The sequence below is a fragment of the Pongo abelii genome, chromosome 15, assembly GCF_028885655.2.
Source record: "Pongo abelii isolate AG06213 chromosome 15, NHGRI_mPonAbe1-v2.0_pri, whole genome shotgun sequence".
Taxonomy (NCBI): Eukaryota; Metazoa; Chordata; class Mammalia; order Primates; family Hominidae; genus Pongo; species Pongo abelii.
This window is the reverse complement of record NC_072000.2, coordinates 73,533,408-73,559,356: the sequence shown is the minus strand read 5'-3', so window position 1 is coordinate 73,559,356 and position 25,949 is coordinate 73,533,408. Positions and strand designations below refer to the sequence as shown.

Below are 25,949 nucleotides of genomic sequence, written 5' to 3'. Positions count from 1 at the left end.
AGGAGGTGTGTTTGGGCAGAGGAAACAGCACGTGTGAAAGCAAGGAAGGAAGGAGGGAGGAGTTCGGGACTGCAGGACCATCAAGTGCTGGGGGAAAGGTGGGTAAGGCCAGGTCATGGGGAGGGGAGGGTGGTGCTTCAGCATCAGGAACTCAGACTGTTCCTGCAGGTGATGGCAGGAAGAGGAAAGACTGGAAATGGTGACTTTCATGCTCTAGACAGAATACACAAGGGCCTAGACCCGGAGAGGGGCTAATGCCTTGCTTAAGGCTGGTCACTCACACTGAGCTAGGATGAGAGTGGAGGCTTCCTTGGTCCTGGTCTAAGGCCTCTCCCACCTCACCATACTGGGAGAACTAAGAACAAGACTAGGAAGCATTTCTGGGAGTTGCTGAGGAGGTGGAGCTGTGGTGCAGGAAAGGGAGGTCAATGGGGTGGGGCACAGCACCCCACTGTTTGCAATAGGCAGGGCTGTGACTCTCTCCACTTTAGGCACCACCAGTAAGGCCCCAAGAGCGCCTGGCTCACCCACCCCCACGGACCTCCTTTGGTCCCCTCCAAGGTCACTTTTGCTGGGGTGCCAGACTGAAGTGCCTCGGGGCCTCCTTGGCCCCAGCTGAGCGGTTTCCTCAGTCTTGGCAGGGCCTCAGTAGGTCAGGTAAACAAGCGACAGAGGGTGAGGTTTTTGAATGTCTACATCACTGGACACAGTCTGAGGAAATCATCCTCATTTCTTAGATACATGTAAAAGAAGACAAACTAAACAATGTTGGCCTTTTCTCAGCCTTTCTTCCTCCACTGACACAATGGAGGCCGTACCTGTAATGGCGGGTGTCCCGGATGGGCCGGTCTGGGCTCAGCTTGTCACTCTCCAGCTGGTTGAAGGCGTGCTGCCTGTAGGGGTCCTCTCCGGCCTTCAGCTGCTTGGCCGACAGGTAGGCCTTCTCATCAAAGCCTTTCGAGGGAGTTCCTGTCACCTGAGATGAAGGTCAGCATCAGAGAGGACCACAGGCAGGAGGACCCTGCCACATGGTGAGCGCTCAGCACACACCAGGCGGGAGCCAGCCGGGTGGCCTCATTTGTGCCTTACGCCAACTCTATGAGGAGGAGACCGTTATCTCCCCCATTGTACAGATGAGAAAACTGAGGCTCCAGAGGCTATTTTTTTTCTTTTCTTTTTTTTTTTTTTTTTTTTGACACAGGGTCTCATTCTGTTGCCCAGGCTGCAACCTCCGCCTCCCGGATTCAAGCGATTCTCCTGTCTCAGCCTCCCGAGTAGCTGAGATTACAGGTGCGCACCACCACGCCTAACTAATTTTCATAGTTTTGGTGGAGACGGAGTTTTGTGGTGTTGGCTAGGCTGGCCTTGAACTACTGACCTCAAGTGATCCGCCCACCTCGGCCTCCCAAAGTGCTGGGATTACAGGCATGCGCCACCGCACCCGGCCATCAAGAGGCTTTTTAAAAAGCATCCAGGGTCAGAGCTAGTAAGTCACAAGGTCTGGATTTAAACTGGTCATTCCGACTCCAAAGCCCATGCTCTTAACCAATGTTCTTTGTGGGATATGGGGAGGGTGAGTCCTGGAGTGCACCAGACCTCTAAGGCAAGGTGTCCTGAGGGGACTACAAACCAGAATGGACACTGCCAAGCACCTGCAGATTGACAGTCTCCTGGGGAGAAACCTGGGCCTAGCCCTGGGCTAGGCATTATATGAGGCACCCGATCAGTAAAACACCAGGGCTTGGACAAGCTGCTGCATAAAGAACTACCTGTAAGGACAGCAAACCCCTGCAGGCTGATGTCAGAGCTACCAGAACTCAAGTGCTCAGACAGTGATGCATCTTCTCTGGGACTTTTGCTTGCTCCTGAAAATGGCCCCTATAAGACCCACTGGTCCCCAGGCACTAAGTGCTGGGCAGTGATGGATGGTAGATGCCATCGCCCATCCCGTTCCTTTATGGCCACACCCTACCCTATGCTCCCAGAGTCCCCAGCAACAGACACTGAGGAAGGACACATCTGAAATGAACAGATGGATGCATGCACCCTGACATCTCATTACTTGAACCAAACTGCTGGCTGGATGTTCTCCAGAGTGCCATGAAATATCATCAACTGTGGGTACATCCCAACTCCAACTTTCTGCCCAAGCACCAGCCCTGGGCTGAAGCTGTGGCCCCAGAGGAAGCAGAAAGGAGGGTGAGAATTGCCCACTCACAAAACTCTCACATGAGGACGCTATCACAGGCCTAGTCCTAGAGGGATGGTCGCAGCAAGGCAGCTAGACCTGTGGGGAGTGGATCACTGTGTGGAATGACACTGGGACTGTCACCAGCAGCTCAGGGCCTCTAAGTTCCCCTGAGAGCCTAGCCCCAAACCTCACTGGACCGGCATGCCCAGGGTCCAGGGAGCTCTGATCTCTGGAACTGCTGCCACTCTGTAGCGATGCTACCTTCTAGGGTTGCCTCCTGTCCTAGGAGCCAGTTGGAGGTTCCCTGAGGGCAGAACAGTGAGGGAGATGTCCTCGTGTCCACTGGGCCCACCCCATGCTAGACACAGATGCTCATGATGGTAACACTGCTGTGGCTGCTGTGGCTGCTGTGCTGGAACATTGAGGTGGTGCCATGCCAGAGACTGAACAGATGTGGCGGAGCCCCCAGTGAACTCAAAATCCATTTCAGGAAAGACAGAAGGATGGAAGGAAGGAAGGAGGGAGAGAGGGAGAAAAGGAATGTTCTGGCTTGAGCCCTGGATTGCCAGAAGGATCCAAGCCATCCAACTCTGAAAGGGAGAGTGATTCTTTTTGTCCTTCCCACCTGGGAGAGTGATGGATGCCCTCTTAGCTCTGGGTCAGGGAAATGGAACGAAGCCTCCAGTTGACGGCAAAGGAGCTAAAATTAAAGAAAAACTGCAGAGGGATGATTTGCTGAAGCTCCCAAAGGGAGAGTGTGCACTTCGTTATCCTCCAGGTCAGCTGTGGGAAATAGCCATGTTTGTTATTTAGGACTTACAGCCACTCTGCGGGCTCAGGAAACCTCTGAGTCCTCATCCCACACTCATTCATTTTCCAGTGAACATTGACTGACAGTCACCCATCTTCCAGGCACTGGGGCACCCTTCTGAATCACCTAAACACGCATTCATTTGTTTATGAATGCTTGCATTCACTCATCCATTCATTTGTGCATTCATTCAACAAAGCTCCACCGAGCGCCTCCTATGTGCCAGGAAGCAGAAGTAAGGTTTCTGAGACAGTTCCCCCTGCCCCAGCCTGCTGCCTTCCCCACTTCATTGAAGGCTTCCTCACGGCCATGGAGACTGTTGTGGAAGAATGCCTGCTCAGGCCCAGGCTCTCTAGAGAGGTTCCTCCCAAGGCCTCGAAATTGAGTTACACATCCTCAAAGATGCTATTGGGAAAAGTAAAGTCTGCCGTTCCCTTCCACAAGCCATACTCTCTGGGTGGTCCAACCCCGCTCCAGGTGGTATCAGGGTTTGGGGTTTGACTCTTCACCTGTGAGACAGGTGTCATGGAAACAGTAGGCCCAGAGGCCTTAGCTCTCCTTTCAGGATGACCCTGCTGTTCCTTGGGGTTGGAGCTGAAATGTCAGTTGGCCCTGAGCCAGTGAAGTGGAGGGGATCCTGAGGAAGGGTAGGTTGTGGCTTCTGGCCACAATTCCATGACCTCTGAAGGGCTTTCACTTCCTCTCTCCTCAGCTCTCTCTGGCCTCGCCCCAGTCACCACCCAGAGCTGTTCTACTTCCAATATGTAACCCCAGTTCCCATGCCCAGACCATAATCATTTCCTCCCAGCTCTTGAACTCCTCCTTTTGCCTTTAGTTCCATTCTTTGATCTTGAGACTTCAGGTCTTTGAATGTCCCATGGGAGCATCTCAAAACAAATTCCCCACTTATCCCAAAGCTGCTGCTTCTCCTGCATTCCCTGTTGCAGAGATGAGCAGTTCCACCCAAGTCATGAATTCACAAAGTCGTCTTTGCTGCCCTCCAATGCTCCATAGCCTGATTCAATGTCTGCCCTGTGTATTCGCAGGCACTGTACTTAACAACACTGGTATTAACTCAGCAAATACTGATTGAAAACCTACTATGTACATACACTGGGTAAGAGGCTGAGCATGTGGAAATAAACAAAAGGCAACATGACCCCTAGAACAGGAATCCAAGCATCTGGTCCCTTTCATGCCCCATCCCATGCCAGGTTTGGCCATGGAGGATCAGAAAGAAGAAACCTCCAATCCCAAGCTCAGAGCGGAGCTGGAGAACTGACCACAGAACCTCACCCCACCCCGACTCCCACTGGAGCAGGAGTCTGCAGATGTCGTGTGACCAGTGGATGCTGTTTCCCTCCTCCCCTCTTCTAAAGGGGAACTATGCTGCTGCTAGCCTGCATTCCGTCCATGTTGCTCACTAAGTGTACTGGCGAGGGAGTAAATGCATCATTTGGCACTTGGCTGCAGGACCATGAGGAGCTATATCTGGACGAGCTCAAGAGACTGGAGATCCTGGGCTTGGAGCCACTAGATGGGACTAGCTTGGCTGCCCTCTCTGGAGGGGGTAATGAGAGTATTTTGGGTTGTTGGTGGAATTCTTATGTCAGGCAGGGGCACATGTCACATGACACTGACATTTGTGCTTTACTTCTCTTTTCCACTAGATGGTGAGCTCTTCCTCGTGGGGCTCCCTGCACCTGGCACACAGTAGGTACTCAACAGGTGTTTGCTGAATCAAGGAATAGATAAGTAAATGAATGAATACCTAAATATTGTCCCTGCTCTCAAAGGACCTATAGTCAATTGGAGAGAAAACAGCAAACAAATGGGACCCTGTGATACATCACGTGACCTCCAATGCCCCCCCCCCCCCCCACAGACTACAAGCCCCCAAGCTCACAATGGCCTGAGGGGCTCTCTGGGCAGGTGTCACCTTGCTGAACTTGCTTCCACTGTTGCCCCTTACTCGCTCTGCTCCAGCCACATTCTTTCTGTGGAAGGATCCTCTGTGTAGGGCCTGCAGGGCCCTGCTCAAACCTCCTGCAGGACCCTGCTCAAACGTCACCTCCTCTGTGAGCCTTCCCCAACCACCATATGTAACTCTGTGACCCCAACCCGACCCTCTCATTCCCTGCCCTCCTGCACTGTTTTGCTTCTCCTATGGCACTGATTGCAATCTCACAGTCTATATGTGCTTTACTTATTTATTTTAGGGTTTTGGCTACCTCTCCCCACAAGATTATAAGCTTCACCAGGGCAGGGGTTTTCTGTTTTGTCTAATGCTGAATCCCAAAGCCCAGAGCAGAACCTTGGTGATTGTAGGCACTCAAAAGCAATAGCTACTGAATACAGGTGTAATCTCAAGTCTCTCCTTCCTCCTTTCCCCACCATCCCTGCACCCTTGGCCAAATACAACACTTGAGACTGAGGTGGACCAAGCCGGCGTATGGTAGTTTTTGCCTGTCTTGGAGATCTTCTTCCCTACTCATAGGCTCCTGGCAGGACTGTCATTCACTGTCCCCTGTCCCACCAACACCCCAAGCACCACCACAAGGGTGAGCACAAGACCCTGGCTAGGCCAATCTCATTACTGCACCTCTAGACACAGTGATTGGTTCAGGAATGGTCATTTGATTTGATCTGGGCCAATCAGAATCTTCCCTGAGACTTTTCTATACGATGAACTTTTTTTTTTGCCGGCACTGCCAAGCGTGCAAAATGAAAATCTTCTTGTTCATCACATGGAGAAACCTTGTCTGAAAAATGAACCAAGAAGAAACAATCAGAACCAAGAGATGTAAAGTATCTATCTACCTACCTACATATTTTTTTTTTAAACTGATTTGAGTTGGGTGTTCTTCTCTAGTGACCAAAAGTTCAGAGATATCAGTCCCGCAGTTCTCCCAATAAATAGAAAATCATTCTCCACAAGTAAAAAACAAAGTCAAACCCAAAACCCAACAAGTGAGTCACTGACAACAATGACAGTCACTGGTGTCAATGATCCATTCCAAAATATCAGGACCGTCTTTGGCATTTGGCTAGTGGCTTAAATCTAGAGTTGGGTGGGGCATTCCCAGCCTTCCCCAGCAGGCAGGGCGGCGTTCAGGCTTTGAGACTGGGGGTTCCATCTGGACCATGGCTCCAGAAGCCCTGGTGTTGCCATGGTGAGGAAGGAAGGTTGGGGAAATGGTGAGTGACAGGCTGACGAGCCTCCCACATCCTTCCAGCCTCCTGCTGAGAGTTCTTGGCTGATGTTTAGACAGTTGCCTCCCTCCCCAGTCTTTGTACTTTTAGGGAGTGCCAAATCCAGCACTTCCGTGTCCAATAGGTCAATCACATCTGAAATGGTTTAAGTTGAAATAATGACTTTTTTCTATAAAATGGGAAGAATTACTGTGTCACCTTGGACAGCTTTATTTTCAGTCTATCATTTCGATTAGACCTTGAAACTTCCCTAACTTGCTTCAGTTTTTTTTCCAGCTAGATTTGCTTATTGCTTCCTGCTAAATTTAGGAAACAAACAGCAAAGAAGAAGGTTTAAAATAAGAAAGGAAAATATTTTCCATGTCATTTTCATCAAAAACAGTTCAGTCCAAATCTCCAAGCCTTGTAAACTTTCTTTAAAACATACACATACCCCTAAATTTTAGATTTAAACAGCTCTGACTCATTTTAAATAATTGTTGTCCAATTTTCTTTTACTGCCAGTAAAACAGGTACCTGCTGGGTTTACCTTTCACTAAATTTCAATGAAACTGCAAGTAAAAAGGCTCTGGCCCTATTTTATGGATGGCCCCTGACTTTTTTCCTGAGTCTGCTATAAACCAAAAACACTTGGTGAATAAAATGTGATTTCCAACCACTCCCCACTCCCCTGGGAGTAAAATCTTACCTGATTCTCTGTCCCAAGTTGAAAGACTGCCATTCATTATGAGAGCTGGGAAGCTAAGCACAAAATTCGACATCTCTGAGCTCAAGGTCTCGGGTTCCAGCTCTTCCAAATGAAAAGGAGAGTTCCACAGGGCCTCCCTGAGCCTGCCTCAGGAAGTAGCCAACCCCACTGGGCTGCCAGTGGTCTCATCCAACCAGACAAGGTGCTGCAGGCTGCACAGGGCCAGGAACCTCAGGTTGGGTACAGGGGAGGCCTGAGTGGAGTATCAAGGGTCCCTCAGACGTGTCCCCATCTTCTGCTGCACATTGCCTCAAAAGTGGCAATTATAGAAGTGACTGGCCAGGGCTTTGAATTCTCATGGCCCTGGTATAGAATGGCAGTTCTTACTGCTCTCTGGCCTTGGAAAGTCACTTGCCCTTTCTGAACATGTTTCTTCTTCATCTGGAAAATGGAAATTATCAAGAATGCAATGTATATAATGTGCTTTGCACATAAATTGTGATTATTATTATTAACTAACGAATTATTATTAACTATTATTATAATATTACGTTGTCTGCCTTTTTATCAGTAGTTCTCAACCTTGGCCACACATTAGAATCACGTGGGAAGATGGCAAAAAGCCTGATGTCCAGGCCATACCCAAGAACAACTAAACCAGAATCTCTGGAGGTGGGACAAAAGCATCAGATGTTTTTAAAGCTCTCCAGGCAGTTCCAATGTGCTACCAAGTTGAGAGCCGCTGCTTTGTACAAACTTATGATGGTGAGGGGCTAATCATAGGATCTTGGAACTATGAGGGACCTTAAAGGTGGTCTCCTCTGACCCCGTTCCCAGGAAGGCTAACTGTGAGTCTGGTTTTTGGCCTCTATTTGTATTGATCAGGAACTTCACCATCAGCCAGAGCCAACTGAAACTCAGCTAGAGCCACCATGGTTACTATGGAGATCCACTACCTTGCAACACTTCTGTCCCACAGGCCTGGGAGGCCCTAGTTTAATTACATATCCAGAACATGAGATAGGAGCTGCCTGGGGAAACCCACCTAAGGCCTCCAGTTAGATTTCCCAACACATCCTAATATGACTCCTCCAGGGGTACTGATGACTGCACAGCTTTCCAATACTAGTGGTTTCACTGAGAAAGAGTTCCTGTGGCCTTATGAGTGCTTGTGGTTCCAGTGATCTCACCAAGAAAGTGGAGGGAGGCCCATTGCTTATTCCCCTAGGGATCTGAGCCACCCAGGGTCCTCCACCTAAGGCTGGGCCAAGACATCAGGCCCACCATTCCAGGCAGTCTCTGCTCAGACCCGAGGGTCCCCTCCAGGTCCACCAGGCTCCCCAGGTCTCCATTTCCTGCCCTTTGCCCAGCCCAGAGGCCATGTGGGGATGGAGGGAGTGTGAGGCTGGTCCATGCCAGAGATATTTGATGCTCAGCTTGCATCTGCTTATCAGTTTCGCCAGTGCAAATCAAGCATCCCTGAGTCTGTGAAGGGTACAAAAGCCCTGCCTGATCCTTCTAGCCACAGCTGCTGTAGCCCAGGGTATGGGGGGAAGACTGGGCATCTTCAACAGGAAGGAGCTGATGCTGACGGCTCACTGAGGGTCTACTGTGCACCGGGTGCTATGCCAAGGGCTTATTTCTATCTCCAAATGCTCCTCTTATCCTTATTTTACAGAGGTGGAAACTGAGGCCTAGAGAGGTACAATAGTATGCCCAAGGTCACATAGCTGCTGAGTGGCTTAGCCGGGACCAAAATTGAGGCTGTCTGGCCACAGAGCCTAAGCACAAAGCTTTCTCTGTGTGCCTTCAGACCAGCTTGTGGCTCAGATGTCCTTGGCATCCCCTCTTGCCAATTCGGAGTCCTCAGCTCCAAAGCAGGCTGGTCTCTGGTGCCCGGCACACAGCTGAGTCCTGACAAGCTCAGGCTGGAGGTTGCGTCCTTCCTTGGCTCAAGGATCAGGGCATCAGCTCGTGGCTCAGATAGGGACTTGCCCAGTGCTGCCACTTCTTGGCCTGGACATGCGCTTCTTGACTATGGCTCAAAAGAACATGGAAAAACAGAAAAATACAAGAGTTTGTGTACTCAGACCAAACCAGCACACAACCACATTTCCTGGGTCCTCTCAGCCAGCGACACCCTCAAGGTCCTGATGACTCTCAGCAGCAGTCACACCTAACGGGAGACAAAGTCGTTCTTGCTCAGGGTACCAGTACCCAAACAACCTGGTCCTGCTCTGTGGCTGAGGAAAAGGACACGAGCAGGATGAACTGCTGAGACAGGACAACCTCAACGCAACTGACGCCCCAAGAAACACCCTCTGGGCTAACATGGGGTCCAGGTCGGTGCCACTTCTGCTGTAGTCACAAGCGTAAAGCGTCAAGGTCTGCATGCCATCATTGTACTTCAGGTATTTCACAGTCAATATCTATCGAACACGGACTGATCACACTTTAATTTAAAAAAAATTTTTTTTAGAGATAGGGTCTTGCTCTGTTGCCCAGCCTAGAGTGCAGTGGCATGATTCTAGCTCACTGCAGCCTCAAACTCCTAGGCTCAAGTGATCCTCCCACCTCAGTCTCCTGAGTAGCTGGGACTATATATATTAGATAGATAGATAGATAGATAGATAGATAGATAGATAGATAGATAGGTAGATAGATAGATTTTTTCTTTTTCTTTAGAAACAGGATCTTGCTATGTTACTTGCCCTAGACGGGTCTCAAATTCCTGGCCTCAAGCCATCCTCCTGCCTTGGCCTCCCAAAGTGCCGGGATTATAGGTGTGAGCCACCACCCCTGCCCCAACATATTAAGGGGGAAAAAAAAAGCAATAATGGGCCGTATAACACATAGGACACTCATAGTGTGACTATTGCAAAGATGGTGACAGCCTTCTGCCCCACCAACTGAGGTCGGGACCAGTGGGGCCAGGATCCAATTCAACACATTAGAACTCAGCAAGGCTTTGATTGCCAGCTGGGCATCTCGGTTTATAACACTTTTCAGAAGAGAGAGCCAAAAACAGAGTAGTGGCCGATGTGGCACATTATTGGCACTGTGGGTCAAATTTAGAAACACATTACCTGTGGTTTGTGACTAGTAATTAATTGGTTAGGCTATACTTTCACAATAATGTCCACCAATGGGACAGAGCATGACAAAGGCAGATTTTTTGAATCAGATTAAACGTAAGGAAAAGGGAGAAGGGAAAGAGAACTTGGGAAAAATCAGCCTGCCTCTCGTGTGACTTTCTTTGAGGCTCTGCTGTGGTTCGAATATGTCCCCTCCAAAATTCCTGTTGAAACTTAATCCCCATTGTGGTGGTATTAAGAAGTAAGGTCTTTTGGGAAGTGATTAAGTCAGAAAGGCTCCGCCCTCATGAATGGATTAATGCCTTTATAAAAGAGGCTTCAGAGAGAGTTCACACCTTTACTCCCTTTCACCTTCTGCCATATGAGGACACAGCATTTGTCCCCTCTGGAATACACAGCAACAAGGTACCATCTTGGAAACAGAGAGAGCGGCCCTCATCAGACACCAAACCTGCTGGTGCCTTGATCTTGGGTTTCCAGCCTCTGAAACTGTGAGAGATCAATTTCTGTTGTTTATAAGCCACCCTGTCTATGATATTCTGTTACAGCAGCACAAAGACAGGACCACTGCTGGAGCAGGTGTGACCTGTCCCCTCAATAGGACCATGCCCCTGGACTGCCTCTACCCCTGTAGCCCGCATTTTATCAAGGCACAAAGTAGTCATAAATTTTGGAAAGAGGGATAATACTATTTTTTAAAATTTTATTTATTTATTGAGCTGGGGTCTCATTCTGTCACCCAGGCTGGAGTGCAGTGGTGCCATCATAGCTCACCGCAGCCTCAACCTCCTGGGCTCAAGCGATCCTCCTGCCTCAGCCTCCCAAAGCCTTGAGGTTACAGGTGTGAGCCACCACACCCAGCCCTAATTTTTTTTAGACAGAAAAAACCCTTTGGATTACTTCTGGGATGCCATAAAGGCAGTCTTATTCCATTAGAAAACAGAGACACAAATGTTCCAATCATAGCACATTTTAGATGCATGTGCAGGGATCAATGGAAATGTGGCATTTATGGCAGTTTTGCACAGTACACTGAACCATACATGTTAGTAAAAACAACACAGTTTCATGTATTGTAATGTGATAGAAATAAACCACTGATTAGGTATATTTGTCCATGTTTCCCTTTATGACCACCCACCCTGTAGTTAAACAGACCTTAAATGGAAGACACGGCTCATGCTTGAAAAAGAGTCAGTGATATAAAGACATACATTCTCCTTGACTTAATCTATGAATTTAATGCAACTCTGATCAAATAACAGCTGTGTTGGGGAAAGGGAGATTCAGTTGGAAGAGTTTAAACATGAGAGAACAATCAGAAAATCTGAAAAAAAAACTACCTACCAGGTTTTAAGATATACCATAAGACTACAGATGCTATTTATATAATAGTATCCTGTATCTATAGGATATAGATCTATATCCTATATAGTAGTATATAGTAGAATACTACTATACTAGTAGTACCTGTAGTCTTATAGTATGTCTTACTATAAACAGATCAATAGAGGAGAGATCAGAAATAGACCCAAATACATGTGGAGGATTGGCATAAGATACATTTGTACTTCAAATGGCAGCGGGGAGGGAGAGCTATGCCATTCAGTGAATGACGTTAGGAAAAGTGACTAGGCAATGTGGAAATCAATAAATCTGGACTAATTTCTTCAACCAAAATAAATTTCAGGTAGCTCTAATATTTAAATTGAAAAAGAAACTTAAAAGTATAAAGAAAAAACTGGTCACTTTTCATTTATTTTCAATCTCGGCCCGTATGTCATAAAGCCCGTATGTCATAAAAGAAAACACTATACAAAGACTTAACATTTTTATATGTCAAAAATGCCATAAAGTCAAAATACAAACATCACGTTGGGAAAAAATATTAAATAAAAATATGACAAAGAACTAACTTCTGTAATACACAAAGAGCTCTTATTAATCAATAAGAAATGAACCAATACTTAAAAAGGAACATAAGCTTAAAGGATATGAAGAAGTTCATAGAAAAATGAAATGTGTGGCTGGGTAGTGGCTCATGCCCATAATCCCAGAACTTTGGAAGGCCAAGACAGGAGGATCACATGAGGCCAGGAGTTCAAGACCAGTCTGGGCAACATAGCAAGACCTCATCTCTACGAACACACAAAAAAATAATAAAAATAATCCAGGTATGATGGTGCGTGCTGTAGTCCCAGCTACTCAGGTGATTGAAGCAGGAGGATCACTGGAGCCCAGGAATTCAAGGCTGCAATGAGTTATGATCGTACCACTGCACTCCAGCTTGGGTGACAGAGTGAGACCCGGTCTCAAAAAAAAAAAAAGGAGGAAAAGAAAGGAAGGAAGAAAGAAAGAAAGAAAGATGAAATGTAGGTGGCACATCTCAAGAGGTCATGAAAGCTTTGTGCCCCTTTCCCCATATCTTGCCTTATGCATTTCTTCCATCTGGCTTTTCCTGAGTTATATCCTTTTATAATAAACATAAGTACATGTTAAAAAAGGAAAAAGAAAATAAAAATAAAACACAAATGGCCATTAATAAATGAAAAGATGTTCAACTTCATTAATGACTAAATAAAAATGCAAATTAAAGCAAGATCTATCTGGTTGATTCTGTCAGTAATAAAAAAATACAGAAAACAAAAGTCAAAAACTAAAATGAGACATAATGTCTTGCTAATTCATCTGGCAAAGTTCAAGAATAATTATTAATGCTCAGTATTTTGACAGTTTGAAGAAATAGAAGCTTTTATACATTGGTGAATGATACATTGGTATAACCATGACAGAAGGCTATTTGTCAACATCAGTGTTTAAAAATATTACTCTTTGACTTAGCAGAAGTTTCATTTCTAGGTAAAAATACACTTGATTTCCTGAGACAATTCCAGTGTACATTCCTATGCTCTCTGGAGCCCTTCTGAATGAGCACTTGTCATTGTTTAGGCAATAGATTATATGATCACCTTATATTTCTAGGCATTAACCCTACAATTAAACTCATGTAAATATGTGAAATGTACAAGTATATTAATTACTGCATTATTTTTAATAAAAATGGTGGAAATAAATGTCTATCAGTGGACAACTGATTAAAGTATAGTTTATCCTTATACTCAAATTCTAAAGGAGTGTTAGAAGAAATAAGTACATACAGTGTGATTCATTTTATATAAATAGTTTATAAACATATGCATGTGTAAATGCATAGGTATACCTGAAAGAATACACAGGAAACCGCTCTACAGGGGTCACCTCTGGAAGATGGCATGGGGGTGAGATAGAAAACTGAAGACTTTTACCTTTTCCTTCATACATGTCATTTTTTTTATATAAATAAGGATTGATTTTTTATAATAAAATTTTTAAGAAACAGGTGAACCTTAATTCTTCTCTACCTAAGATAAAAGGATTGAGCTAATTACTGTCATCATTATCATCATCATCCTCAGAGTGAAACTCAGGGATAAATACATTGATGAAAAGTAAGCCCCTCCTCAGCTGTAACATCTGAGGGCCGAGGTACCGTCCGGAGTAGCTTAGTCCTGATGGACAGGAAGGAGAGGAAAGTGGAGGAGGGAGGGGAGCAGGACGTGGAGGCTGAACTGCAGAGTCGGGGTGGGAGGTGCTTTTGCAGGTGAATTCATCATTCGTATGATGGTTGGCAACCCAACTTGACTTTGCCTGATTTCTCCCCAAAGCACAAGCCTAACAATTGAAAACAGGGTGGGACTGGGGGTGGGGGCCGAGAAGCCAAGCCTTTCCTCACCTGTACTGCGGACATCAACCACAGAACACTCCCAGGAGGCTGGTACTTAGGTACTTAGGCACATGGGAAATTGGTGCCATTTCTTTTTCTGTCTTGACCATTTAAAAAACATATTTTCTAAAGTGCCTGATGTTGAGTGCTTAACTTAGTAACTTAGTTGAAGGGGGCAGGCAGGGCAAGGAGAGCTGAAAAGGGATGTCAGTCAAGTTCCTCCAGCTAGACCACAGCCACTCCACAGTGGCAGTCGAGTTAACCTCTGAGTGAAGCAGTTTCCATAGCTGCGGAAAGGAGGTAATGGTACTGCCTCGGGGTGTCAAGCACATCGGGTCATGGGAGGCCGTCACTAAATGACTGTATAAAAGGAGGGGGTTCAGCAAGATGATCTCTGAGTCTTCTTCCACCTCAAATATCAAATGAGCCGGAACAATATCCACTCATCCTATCATTGTTCAATACACATTTATTGCAGATCATGGAGCAAATGCTGAAACAGTGAGGACTAGGTCTCTGGACAAGGCTGCTGAATTGCTGAGAGCTTCTTTGTGACCTGTCGCTTTGCTTGGCACACAGTAGCTGCTCGAGGTATGTTTGTCATGTGAAAAAGTGTGTTCATTGTGCCCCAGAGACCTAGGCTCCACAGGAGTTGAAGGAGTATCAGCAGCTCTGATTAGGTGTCACTAAAATGGGACTTGCTCCCTTGGGGATCTCGAGCTTTGGATAGGAGATAAAAATACAAACGATTCTAGAACAGAGGAGCCCCAGGAGATGAGCTACCCTGTGAGTTCCACAGGTAGTTCCTGCCAAGTGCATGAGCTAGGCAGATGCACATGCTAGCTTTGGGTCCAGGAGGGACAGAGATGTGTGTTTTATTGAGGTTGAAGTGTCCTCTGTGAGGAATGACATTATTGCAGGTTAATGGTGGATAGTGCTTTTCTTCCTTACCTAATATCTTTGAATACTGCATTAAATTGTTTTTAAGCCACCGGAATGGTTATTAAATTAGTACCCTTTTGGAAAACAGTCTGGCGTACATTTCTAGTGCCTTATCCTTTGGCATATGGCCTCTTCTATTTCATTCTGTCCATTACCTTCCCCTAGACATGGCAGGGTGCCCCAAATCTCCCATCAACCCAGAAGATTTCAGTTTAACCTTTGGAAAGTATAAGTGACAAGGGTAAATACGCCCTCTCACCCAGGATTCCTATTTTAATCATGATTCAACTTATAGACAAATATTAGGCAGAAAGATGTTCATGATGATTTTGTAAGAATGAAAATTTGAAAATAATCTAAATGTTAACAGCAGGAAGAAGAGTAAATAAATTATGTTCTCTCAACTGAACAGAATATTTAGCAATGATTTACAATATTTGATATAGGCTGTGGGGAACTAGGTACTCTTTAATACATTATTAGTGGGAGTATAAACTGGTAAAAATCTTTTAGAGATAAATTTAACAGTATGATCAAAAGTAAAAAAAAGTGACATGTGATTCAATTTTAGGGGTTTTTCCCTAGGAAATGATTAAAATTTGGTTTCACTTATAATAGCAAAAGATTGTGGAAAAAAAAAACCCTAGTTCCAACTGTAGAGAATTGGCTCAGTAAGTTATTATATAACAACAAACAGCCAAATTAATTTTGAAAAGGAAAAACAAAGCTGGAGGCGTCACACTTCCTGATTTCAAAATATATTACAAAGCTACAGTCATTAAACAACAGTATGGAATTGGCATAGACATAAAAAGACCACTGGAACAGAATAGATACCCCAATAGACACATCCATATGTGGTCAACTGATGTTCGACAAGGGTGCCAAGAATACGCAATGATGAAAGGATAGTCTCTTCTACAAATAGTGCTGGGAAAACATGATATCCACATGCAAAAGAATGGAACTGGACCCCTATCTTATGCCATACACAAAAATCAACTCAAAATGGATTAAAGACAAATATAAGACTGGAAATTGTAAAACTCCTAGAAGAAAACATAGGGGAAAATCTTCATGCTATTGGTCTTGCAATGATTTCATGGACATGACATCAAAAACACAGGCAACAAAAACAAAAATAAACAAAGCCGGATTAAATCTAACTAAAAAAGCTTCTGCACAGCAAAGTACACAATCAACAGAGTGAAAAGACTGAGAGAAAATATTTGCAAGTCATATTTCTTATAAGAGGTTAATTTCCAAAAAATATAAGGAACTCCTACAACTCAACAGTAAAAAATACAAAAACAAAAAACTAGTAACCTGATTTAAAAATTGGGCTCAGAACTTGAATAGACATTTCTCCAAAGAATATATACAAACAGCCAACAGGTATATGAAAAAATGCTCAATATCACTAATCATCAGGAAATGCATATCAAAACCACAATAAAATACTTGTCAGGGCTGGGCACAGTGGCTCACACCTATAATCCCAGCACTTTGGGAGGCCAAGGTAGGTGGATCACCTGAGGTCAGGAGTTCGAGACCAGCCTGGCCAACACAGTGAAACCCCGTCTCTACAAAAAATACAAAATTAGCCAGGTATGGTGGCGCATGTCTGTAATCGCAGATCCTTGGGAGGCTGAGGCAAGAGAATCATTTGAACCGGGGAGGCAGAGGTTTCAGTGAGCTGAGATCGCACCACTCCAGCCTGGGCAATAAAGTGAGACTCTCTCTCAAAAAAAAAAAAAAAAGAAAAAAAAGATACTTGTCAAGATGGTTATTACAAAAAAAAAAAAAGACAAGTGTTGGTGAGGATGTGGAGAAATTGGAACTCTTGCACGCTGTTGGTGGGAATGTGAAATGGCACAGCTGCTACAGAAAACAGTATGGAAGCTCTTAAAAAAATTAACAATAGAACTTCCATAACATCCAGCAAGCCCACTCTGGGTATTTATCCAAAATAATTGAAATCAAGACTTCGAAGGGATATTAGCACTCCTTTGTTCAATGCAGCATTATTCACAATAGCCAAGATGTGGGAACAACCCAAATGTCCATGACAGATTAACAGATAAAGAAAATGTGGTAGATGCATACAATGAAACTATTCAACCTTAAGAAAGAAGGAAATCCTGCCAGTTGCAACAACACAGATGAACCTTGGGGACATTATGCCAAGTGAAATAAGCCAGTCCCAGAAAGACAAACACTGCATGATTCCACTTATATAAAGTATCTAAAATATGATGATGTCAAATTCATAGACATCAAAATGTCAGGTTCATGGTTGCCAGGGGCTACTGGGGGAGGTGTAGAGGAAATGGGGAATTACTAATCAACAGGTGTGAAGTTTCAGCCAAGCAAAATGAATGAGCTCTAGAGTCTGCTGTACAGCATCGTACCTATAGTCAATCATAATGGATTGTACACTTCAAAATTTGCTAAGAAGGTAGGTCTCATGTTATGTGTTCTTACTGCAATAATATAAAAGAAAAAAGAAAAAACTACGTATGGAATTAAAAGGCCTACATTTTCTCACTCATTGACATGTGATCTATTAGAAGTTATTTAAATTTTCTGAATCTCCATCTCTTCATTTATAAAATTAAACCATAATAGAACCTGGACTGAACTCTCCAACTCTGTCAAGAGGGCAGAAATTTACTGTTGGCCTTTACCAGTCTGTTTCATATTTCAAAAGAATATGGGGTATTGCAAATTGGAACTGAAGGGGTAAACTTATTCAACCTGCGATTGGTTGGTATTTTCCTGTCATTTTAAGAGGCTAAGTTTGTAGTGGGCAAATGTGAAAATACTTGTACAATTTTAAAATGTCGTCATTAAATGTGAGCTGATCCCTCACCCCCACCCCCAAAAAGAGCCTGGAAAAAAAGTGATGGAAGACTCCTTAAATAGAACATATTGCAATTATAAAAATGATGCAGAAATCAACATTTTTTAACATGGAAAGATGTTCACTAGACACAGTTAAATGGGAGAAAATGAGCTACAAATTAATATGTGCATTTTGATCCCATTTTTGTTTATCTGGATGTTCTCATTTATCTTGCTGAATAATTATACCTCTGAAATCAAGAAAAAATCACAATAATAATATTAGCTATGAAAGCTCTGTAGCAGTACAGAAAAATGCTTGCACAATAAAGGGAGGAAAGGGCAGGATACAATTGTATACACTTTGTGATTGCAGTTATGTAAAAATTACGGACCTTGACAAGAAGGGTATACTGAAAACTGAAAACTGTGATTCGTTAGGATGGGAAGATTATGGGTGATTTTCCATCCTTTTGGTTGTTACTATGTTTATGTAATTGTTATTTTTTAAGTGGGAAAAAATCTTTTCAGACTTTTTCCTCTGTAGCCTCTCCCCTCCTTGGAATGGCTGTCTTTATGGTAAGTAAGGCTGCTTACTAAATATAATGCATTACATGGGCCTAGTGTACAGCTTACTGCTACTTTAATGGAGAAAGGATGGTCTCTGCAACACATGATTGGAGCTGACTTTCCCTGGGTGAAGTCTCTGCCATCTCTACCCTATTTCTTATCAGCCCTGATCCCTGACCCCAAGCAGCAGCTGCTGTTGGGCTAACCAGCCCCTCCCTTTGGGTTCTTTAGCACCTTCAGGCCCCACACATTTTAGCTATCTTGGATCCCACCTGAAGGCTCAGGACCTTGCTGGGGCAGAATGACGAGCAAATGTGAACCAGTAACAATGGGTCAGGGCGCCCTCACATACAGCTGTGGAAGGTACATTTCTTTGTAGAAAACAACTTGGCAAATGCATCAAAAGCCTTTAAAATGTTCACAACCTCTGGTCTAGCAATTTTGATTCTAGGGTGTTATAAAATAATAAGTAATGAAGATGTAGGTACAAAGATACATGCTTAATATTTTTTATAATAGTAAGATATTGGAAATAATCTAAATGTCCAATAATGGGAGAGTGGTTAAATTATGGCATATCACAAGGTTGCCATGTAAAATACAGGATACCCAGTTAAGTTAAAATTTCAGATAAGCAACAAATAATTTTTTTGGTATAAGTATGTCTCAAATATTGGTATAAGACACACTTATTCTAAAAATGTATTCTTTTTATAGTATTTGTTTATCTAAAATTCAAATTGGGATATAGTTATACTAAAAATGTATTCATTTTTATCTGAAACTGTAATTTCATTTTATTTTTTTTATTTTATATTTTAGACTTCTTTTATATTTTAGACTTCTGTGCAAGATTCGGTTTAAAAATAAGGGTTCCATTACTAAACAAAGTTTGAAAAACACTGTTTTAGAAAACTAACAACAGGAGACAGTGCTCTTAAAATAGATATTACATAGATAAAAATCATGTTAAAATCAGTATGATTCTAGGTTTGTGTGTACATGCCCATACACACACAGAGAGAGAGAATGAGAGAGACAGACAGACATCAGACACACTGGAGAAATCTTTTTTAAAAAAAAAAACAGTTATTATTTCTGGGTGTTGGGATTATAGGTGATTTTTGGAAGATTTCCAGAAGATTTTTTTCAAGTTTTCTTCAATGAATAAATGCATTTACATTTTGAAAAAGAATCACTATTAAAAATATCTACCTTTTCATATGACACTAATACTTTAACATCATTAATTCTCTGTATCTGTGATTATTAAATCAGGGAGTTATGAACTCTCTGGGGATCTAATGAAATCTGTATCCTATTCTCAGAAGGCAGATTCACACAAAACTTTGCATACAGCACCCCCACCTCAACTTCTTGTTAAGAATCCCTCTTCAGATTGTGTTTTCTGTTTGTTTGTCTGTTTGTTTGTTTTAGATGAGGTCTCACTGTTACCCAAGCTGGCGCCATCTCGGCTCACTGCAACCCCGCCTCCTGGGTTCAAGCGATTCTCCTGCCTCAGCCTCCCGAGTAGCTGGTACTACAGGTGCACACCACCATGCCCAGCTAATTTTTTGTACTTTTTGGAGAGATCAGGTTTCACCATGTTGCCCAGGCTGGTCTCAAATTCCCGAGCTCAAATCATCCACCTGCCTTGGCCTCCCAAAGTGCTGGGATTACAGGAGTGAGCCACCACGCCTGGCCCTTCCCTCTTGATTCTAGAATGCAGTTACTTAACTCTGCCTGTTTATAAAGCTACATACTCTGGGCTGGGTCCAGTAGTTCACGCCTGTAATCGCAGCACTTTGGGAGGCTGAGGTAGGCGAGTCTCTGAGATCAGCCTGGCCAACATGGTGAAAGCCTGTCTGTACTGAAAATACAAAAATTAGCCAGGTGCGGTGGCATGCACCTGTAATCCCAGCTATTAGGGAGGCTGAGGCAGGAGAATCACTTGAACCCAGGAGGTGGAGGTTGCAGTGAGCACAGATCACACCACTGCACTCCAGCCTGGGCAACACAGTGAGACTCCGTCTCAAATAATAATAATTTAAAAAAAAATAAAGCTACATACTCTGTCCCTGAGGCAATGGTTATTAACCTTTTCTGGGGAATGTAGGGAAGAGTGCTCGCACACCTGCTGAGACCCTGTTAAAAGCTATGGACTCTTTCCTCAGGAAAAAAGCACACATAAACTCGCACGCAGCTGCAGGTGCTTTCAGAGGCTCACAAACCCCTGAGGTCCATTCTTGGAGTCCAGATTCAGAATCCCTGGTGCAATCCCAAGCCTTTGGTACTCCCTGGAGCCCTGAAATCCCCAAGTTCTTTTTGGGCCAAACTGGTTAAACATGGATTTTGAAAAAAGGAACAAAGCCAGGGATAGAATTAGCTCAGCACTCCCAGGGGGCTGCCTCACAGCAAGCACTTTTAAAGTGTGTGAGAGAGAATATGATGTAGAGGAAGAATTTCTTGTACTCTGAGTACCGCTGAAAAGCATTCAATTTGGGAGGGCTCCATGGACAGGAAGAACCAGAAGGTAAATCCCAAGTTGGTACCTCTGACTTCCTATGTCCCATGCCTTTGGGATGGGGTGGGGAAGGGAGTGTGGGGGTAGGAACAGGAGTTTTGCTTTAATTCTGAGTTGGACGTCCTCTTGCTTTGAAAGATCTCTCACGAAGCTGTACCAAGAACCAAACTCCAAGACCTCTACCAACTGTCATGGCAAAGGGGACTGCTAGGACCTGGGAGGAGGGCCTGCAGAAGGGGCAGGCGATTTGGTAGTAGCTCTCCAGAGGTTAAATGGGCACACCCTAAGTGAAATGGAAGATTCTGCAGATGACTCAAATCAATATTTAAAACCATTCCTGCAGGCTTCAAACATCACCCCAGACCCTGATAGGCAAAAGCAAGCATGGTTTTCTGAGATCAGAGAATGCTGCCTGGGCTCCCTAGAGGGTAACGGCTCTTAGAGGTGGCCTTAGAGGTGGCAGCAGCAGAAGCATCACTAGCCACAGCCCCAGTGACAGCAAGGGCAGGAGTGGCATCACCCCAGTGCTGATGCTGCTCGGTGTTTCCATTTCTGGGTCTGCATATTTGTGTGAATATGTGAGTGTGCTTATGTGTGTACACAGGCACAAGCTTTGCTGTGGACAGGGATGTGTCTGTGTGTATCAGAGCATACGTGTGTGCGAGTGTAGCACACACATACTTTAAATACAAAAGTTCTTCAAGGGGACACAGAGGGGTTCACCCAGTGGTTAGAGATTCGCTTATTTTGGAATTGACTTTTGTTTTTTTCAAGTTTCAGAGCCATTTGTGGGGAAAGGAGGCAGCACCCTAGGAAACATCCCTTCCTAAAATGTGCACACACGTGCTAAAAGCAGCCGCTGATGGGCTGGGGAAGAGAGGCCTGGCTCTCTGGGGCTTCATCCTTTCATCCTGCTTCTGAGGCTGCTTGAACCCTTGTAACATCTCAGAGCTGCTCCATCAGACCCTGTAACACGGAAGCCTTGGTGTCTTAGAAGGAGATAGGGACAGAATCTGTGGGAAGCCTCCATTGTAGCCTGACAGTTCCATGGTGAAGATGGGGTTCCCAGCAGCCAGTCCAGGGGAGTGACAGTCACAGGCCTCCCAGAGACCTGGCCCAGGAGTTTCCTCAACACGCTTCTTGGAGGCTTTATGAAGCAGAAGCGTGGCTAGGGCTCTGGGAGGCAGGAAGACTGGATCTGAGTCTCAGCTCCCCACAGTGAGCAAGATGTATAATTCACTCAGCCTCCACCTCTGCACCTGCAAAATGGGGACAATGACAGAACCTCTTCCTTAAGGACATTAGGAAGACTCAAGGTAATGCCTCCACAGCACACTGCGCAGCACTCCCCACCCCACCTTACGGATGAGGCTGCCCCAGCTCTGGAGCACCCCTGGAGGTCAGCCACAGCCTTTGCTGCAACACCATCACAGTGGAGCATCTCCCTCTGTGCCATCCTGTGTGCCTTGCGAGTATTCATTCCAAAGTACTGCCGGATAAACTTGCTGCATGCAAACCTCTGTCTCCGAGTCAGCTTCCTGGGAACCTAAGACTTGAGGCGAGATCCCTTAGGGAGCAAATGAAGTGAGAACAGCCTTGACAAACAATTTTGGTGGAACAGTAGGGACAAAAACCTCACTGGAGTGGATTCAAGAAAGAATGAAAGGAGAGAAACAGCACAGCAAGCATAGGCAACTCTTTCCAGGAGTTTTGCTGTTTTACTAGGTGCACAGAGATGCAGAAACAGCATGCCATTTCCCCAGGGCTACTGCACGTGCTGAAATCGGGCCCTAGATATGGACACCTGTCCTGTCTGCCTCAGTCTCAACTGCACACAGATGTTTCTTATGCTTCATCCAAATGGTCCACTTGTTCTCAGCAGAAAAACTGCTCTGATACAAGCTTGTTCATTCTAGCTGGGAGCAGAAGTGCAAGGCCTCGGCCTTGGGTGATGTCCAGAGCTGAGTGTCGGGATCTCTGAAGACACAGGAGGCAGCTCCCTCTTGGCTGAGCCTACCTCTGCAGGACAAAAGCCTCCAGCCTTCAGGTAAAGGCAGATGCCTGGCCTCCCCCGACTCCAACTCTCCTCAGTCACACCTGCCTGCCTACAGCTCCAGCACCACAGAAGATACCCAGTAAAGCCACTAGCAACCTTCCCACTAGGCCCCCAGATCTGGCTTATTAAATTGTCTTCTGTCACAAGGACCACTTACTTACAACAGCTGTTGCTGTGGCAACCAGGCAGCCAGCCTTCCGCTCCAGCTAACAGCCATGAAGCTCCTGCTGACTACTTGGCTTGGGCAACTGCAGGGGAAGGTGCCCCCAAAGTGTCTGTGAGGCTGGAACATGGTGGAGGACGTGGGAAGTGTGCGACAGGGAACGGGAGGCTGATTGTTAAGTGCAGAGATTTGGAATTGTTCTATCATTCCCTACCAACAGGTTGGAAGAGCTATGAGATGACTCCCGCCAGAGGGGTTCCCACACCTTCTTGCGATATAGGCCACTTCTCCAGCAACACCTCCTTACCCACTCCACTCCCTATCTACAAGCTGAAGGAGGGAGGGCCCTCCATGGGCAGAGAGAGGGCCACACACCTAGAACAGAATCCTGCCAATGCAGGTGAAGGGCGCTGGGCACTCACCAGCCCTGAGAAAGAGGGGGGCATCAGGAACTGGCATTGGCAGGCCCCAACGTTGCTGTTGAGAGGCTGTAACTCCTCTGCCCTCCTGACTCTTCCTGAGAGAGGGGCTGCTTTCTTTAACCAGTCCTGAATGTCTCGAGTCTGAACTTGGAGCTGAGTGACTAGAGATTTTGAAGTTGCATAGATGAGTGTTCAAACCTTAGTTCTTTCAGTTGCTACCTGTTTAACATGAGGCAAATTACTTAACGTCTCTGAGCCTCAGTTTTTGTAGCTGTAAAATAGGGATGAGTACAGTACCGACCAACAAACTGTTTCAAGGATTAATTGAGATCGAGCGCATAAAGCATGTAAGACACAGTGCCTGGCACATAACAAGCTCTCAGTAAGTCGTTAGTATTATCGTTATTATTGCTATTGTTATCATCACGATGATTATGTCACTAGAAGACCTAGAGGCTGAACACACAATTGAGAGACTTAGAAGAACTGAGAATGATAAAAGCAAACCTCAGCATATGATCTACAATATGGTATTATTTTTGTTTAAAAAAAATGTTAACAGTGAATATCTCTAAGTGACAGTGTTATGTTTTTCTTTGTAGTTTGTTTTTTTGGCTTTTCTGAATGTATAAGACTAATACAATTAGAAAAAAAATTCTTAAAGATTGAGGATGAGCATTAAAAGAGAGCTAAGTACTAAAAACCATGGACTGGTACACTTTAATGGGTGAATTGTATAGTATGTGAATCATGCCTCATTAAAGCTGTTATTTTTAAAAGCCTTAAAACATGAGTCAAGGTGTATAAGAATAGCCCATTCAAAAATTCTTAACATAAAAATGTATAAACTAAGGCAAAAGAGTAAAAGAAAGAAAGAAAATGAGGCAAGAGCTGAAAAACAGAACTATTATGTAACAGTTAAAAAGTCTGATAACTCACTCTATTGATGAGGCAATAGGAAATCAAAAACTTGCAAGTGTATACGGCTGCTGGGAGTGTCAAATTGATAAACCGCCAAAGAGGGCAAATCAGTGAAAATTACAAATGCTACAAATGGACATACTCTCTCACCCAGCAATTCCTTCTTAGGAAATATATCCTATAGATATTTTGCATGATAAATGACATATGTACAAGGCAATGAACCACAGCATTGCCTGTTAAGAGTAAAAGACTGAAATAGTCCAAATGTCCATCAGTAGGTGGCTGATTGAATAACTTATGGTATAGCTACACAATGAAATAATATGTAGCTGTAAAAATGTAAATAAAAGAATGAGGAAGCTGTCTTCTGATATGGAAAGATTTCCAAGCTCTACTATTAAGTGAAAAAGAAATCAAGGTACAAAACAGTGTATGTAATATGCTACCTTTTGCGTAAAAGGTGAGAAAAGGCATCTATCTATCTATCTATCTATCTATCTATCTATCTATCTATCTATCTATCTATCTCTATCCATCTATCTCTATCCATCTGTCTATCTATCTATCTATCTATCTATCTATCTATCTATCTATCTATCTATCTACCTATCCATCTATCTAGTTTTATTTTGTGTTGAGACAGGGTCTGGCTCTGTCATACAGGCTGGAGTGCAGTGGTGTGATCTCGGCTCACTGCAACCTCTGCCTCCCAGGTCCGAGCAATCCTCTCACCTCAGCCTCCTGAGTAGCTGGGACTACAGGCATGTGCCACTATGCCAGGCTAATTTTTATATTTTTTGTAGAGATGGGGTTTTGCCATGTTGCCCAGGTTGGTCTTGAACTCCTGAACTTAAGTGATCTGTCCACCTCGGCTTCCCAAAGTGCTGGGATTACAGGCATGAGCCAACACACCTGAGCAAGACTATATATTTATATTTTCTTGCATATGTGATGTGTTTTGGCTCTGTGTTCCCACCCAAATCTCATGCTGAATTGTAATCCCCAGTGTTGGAGATGGGGCCTGGAGGGAGGTGATTGGATCACGGGGGAGATTTATTACGAACAGTTTAACACCATCCCCCTTGGTGCTGTTCTCATAATAGTGAGTTCTCATGAGATCTGGTTATTTAAAAGTGTTTAGCACCTCCTCCTCCTTCTCTCTTCCTCCTACGCTGGCCATGTAGGAGGCTCACACCCCCTTTACCTTCTCCCATGATTGGAAGTTTCCTGAGGCCTCTCCAGAAGCAGAAGCCTTTATGCTTCCTGTACAGCCTGCAGAACTGAGAGTCAGTGAAACCTCTTTTCTTTATATATTACCTAATGTCAGGTATTTCTTTACAGCAATCCAAGAATGGACTGATAACGATATGCCTAAAGAAATTCTGGAAGGGTCCATGAACAAAATGGTGGTTGGAGGGAACTGAGAACTGAGCAGATGTGGGATAGGACTTTCCAGAGTGAAAGAAATATCTTCTTATACTCCTTGGTCTTAGAACCTGATTAATATGTTACCTATGAGAAATTAAGTACTCCAGAAAAAAAAAATGTGAGTGGTTTCGATGAAAGAACAATGGCAAAATGTTAATGTTAATTTTTTAATTTTTTAATTTTTTTTGAGACGGAGTCTTGCTCTGTCGCCCAGGCTGGAGTACAGTGGTGCGATCTCAGCTCACTGTAACCTCCACCTCCTGGGTTCAAGCAATTCTCCTGCCTCAGTCTCTCATGTAGCTGGGACTGCAGGCA

The 25,949-nt window shown here is 44.4% G+C and overlaps 1 protein-coding gene across 5 annotated transcripts in view; it reads right to left on the bottom strand.

Annotated features, from left to right (window-relative positions):
* Window positions 1-25,949, bottom strand: part of GALNT16 (polypeptide N-acetylgalactosaminyltransferase 16) — a 99,341-nt gene that overhangs the window by 37,542 nt on the left and 35,850 nt on the right. For all 5 annotated transcript variants that reach the window (XR_008513097.2, XM_009249204.4, XM_054530240.2 and 2 more), the window contains exon 3: window positions 819-976. Coding sequence is in view for 4 of the 5 variants with exons in the window: in XM_009249204.4 (XP_009247479.2) it covers window positions 819-976 (158 nt within the window). In the remaining variant the exon portion in view is untranslated. The remainder of the gene's footprint in view (window positions 1-818; window positions 977-25,949) is intronic.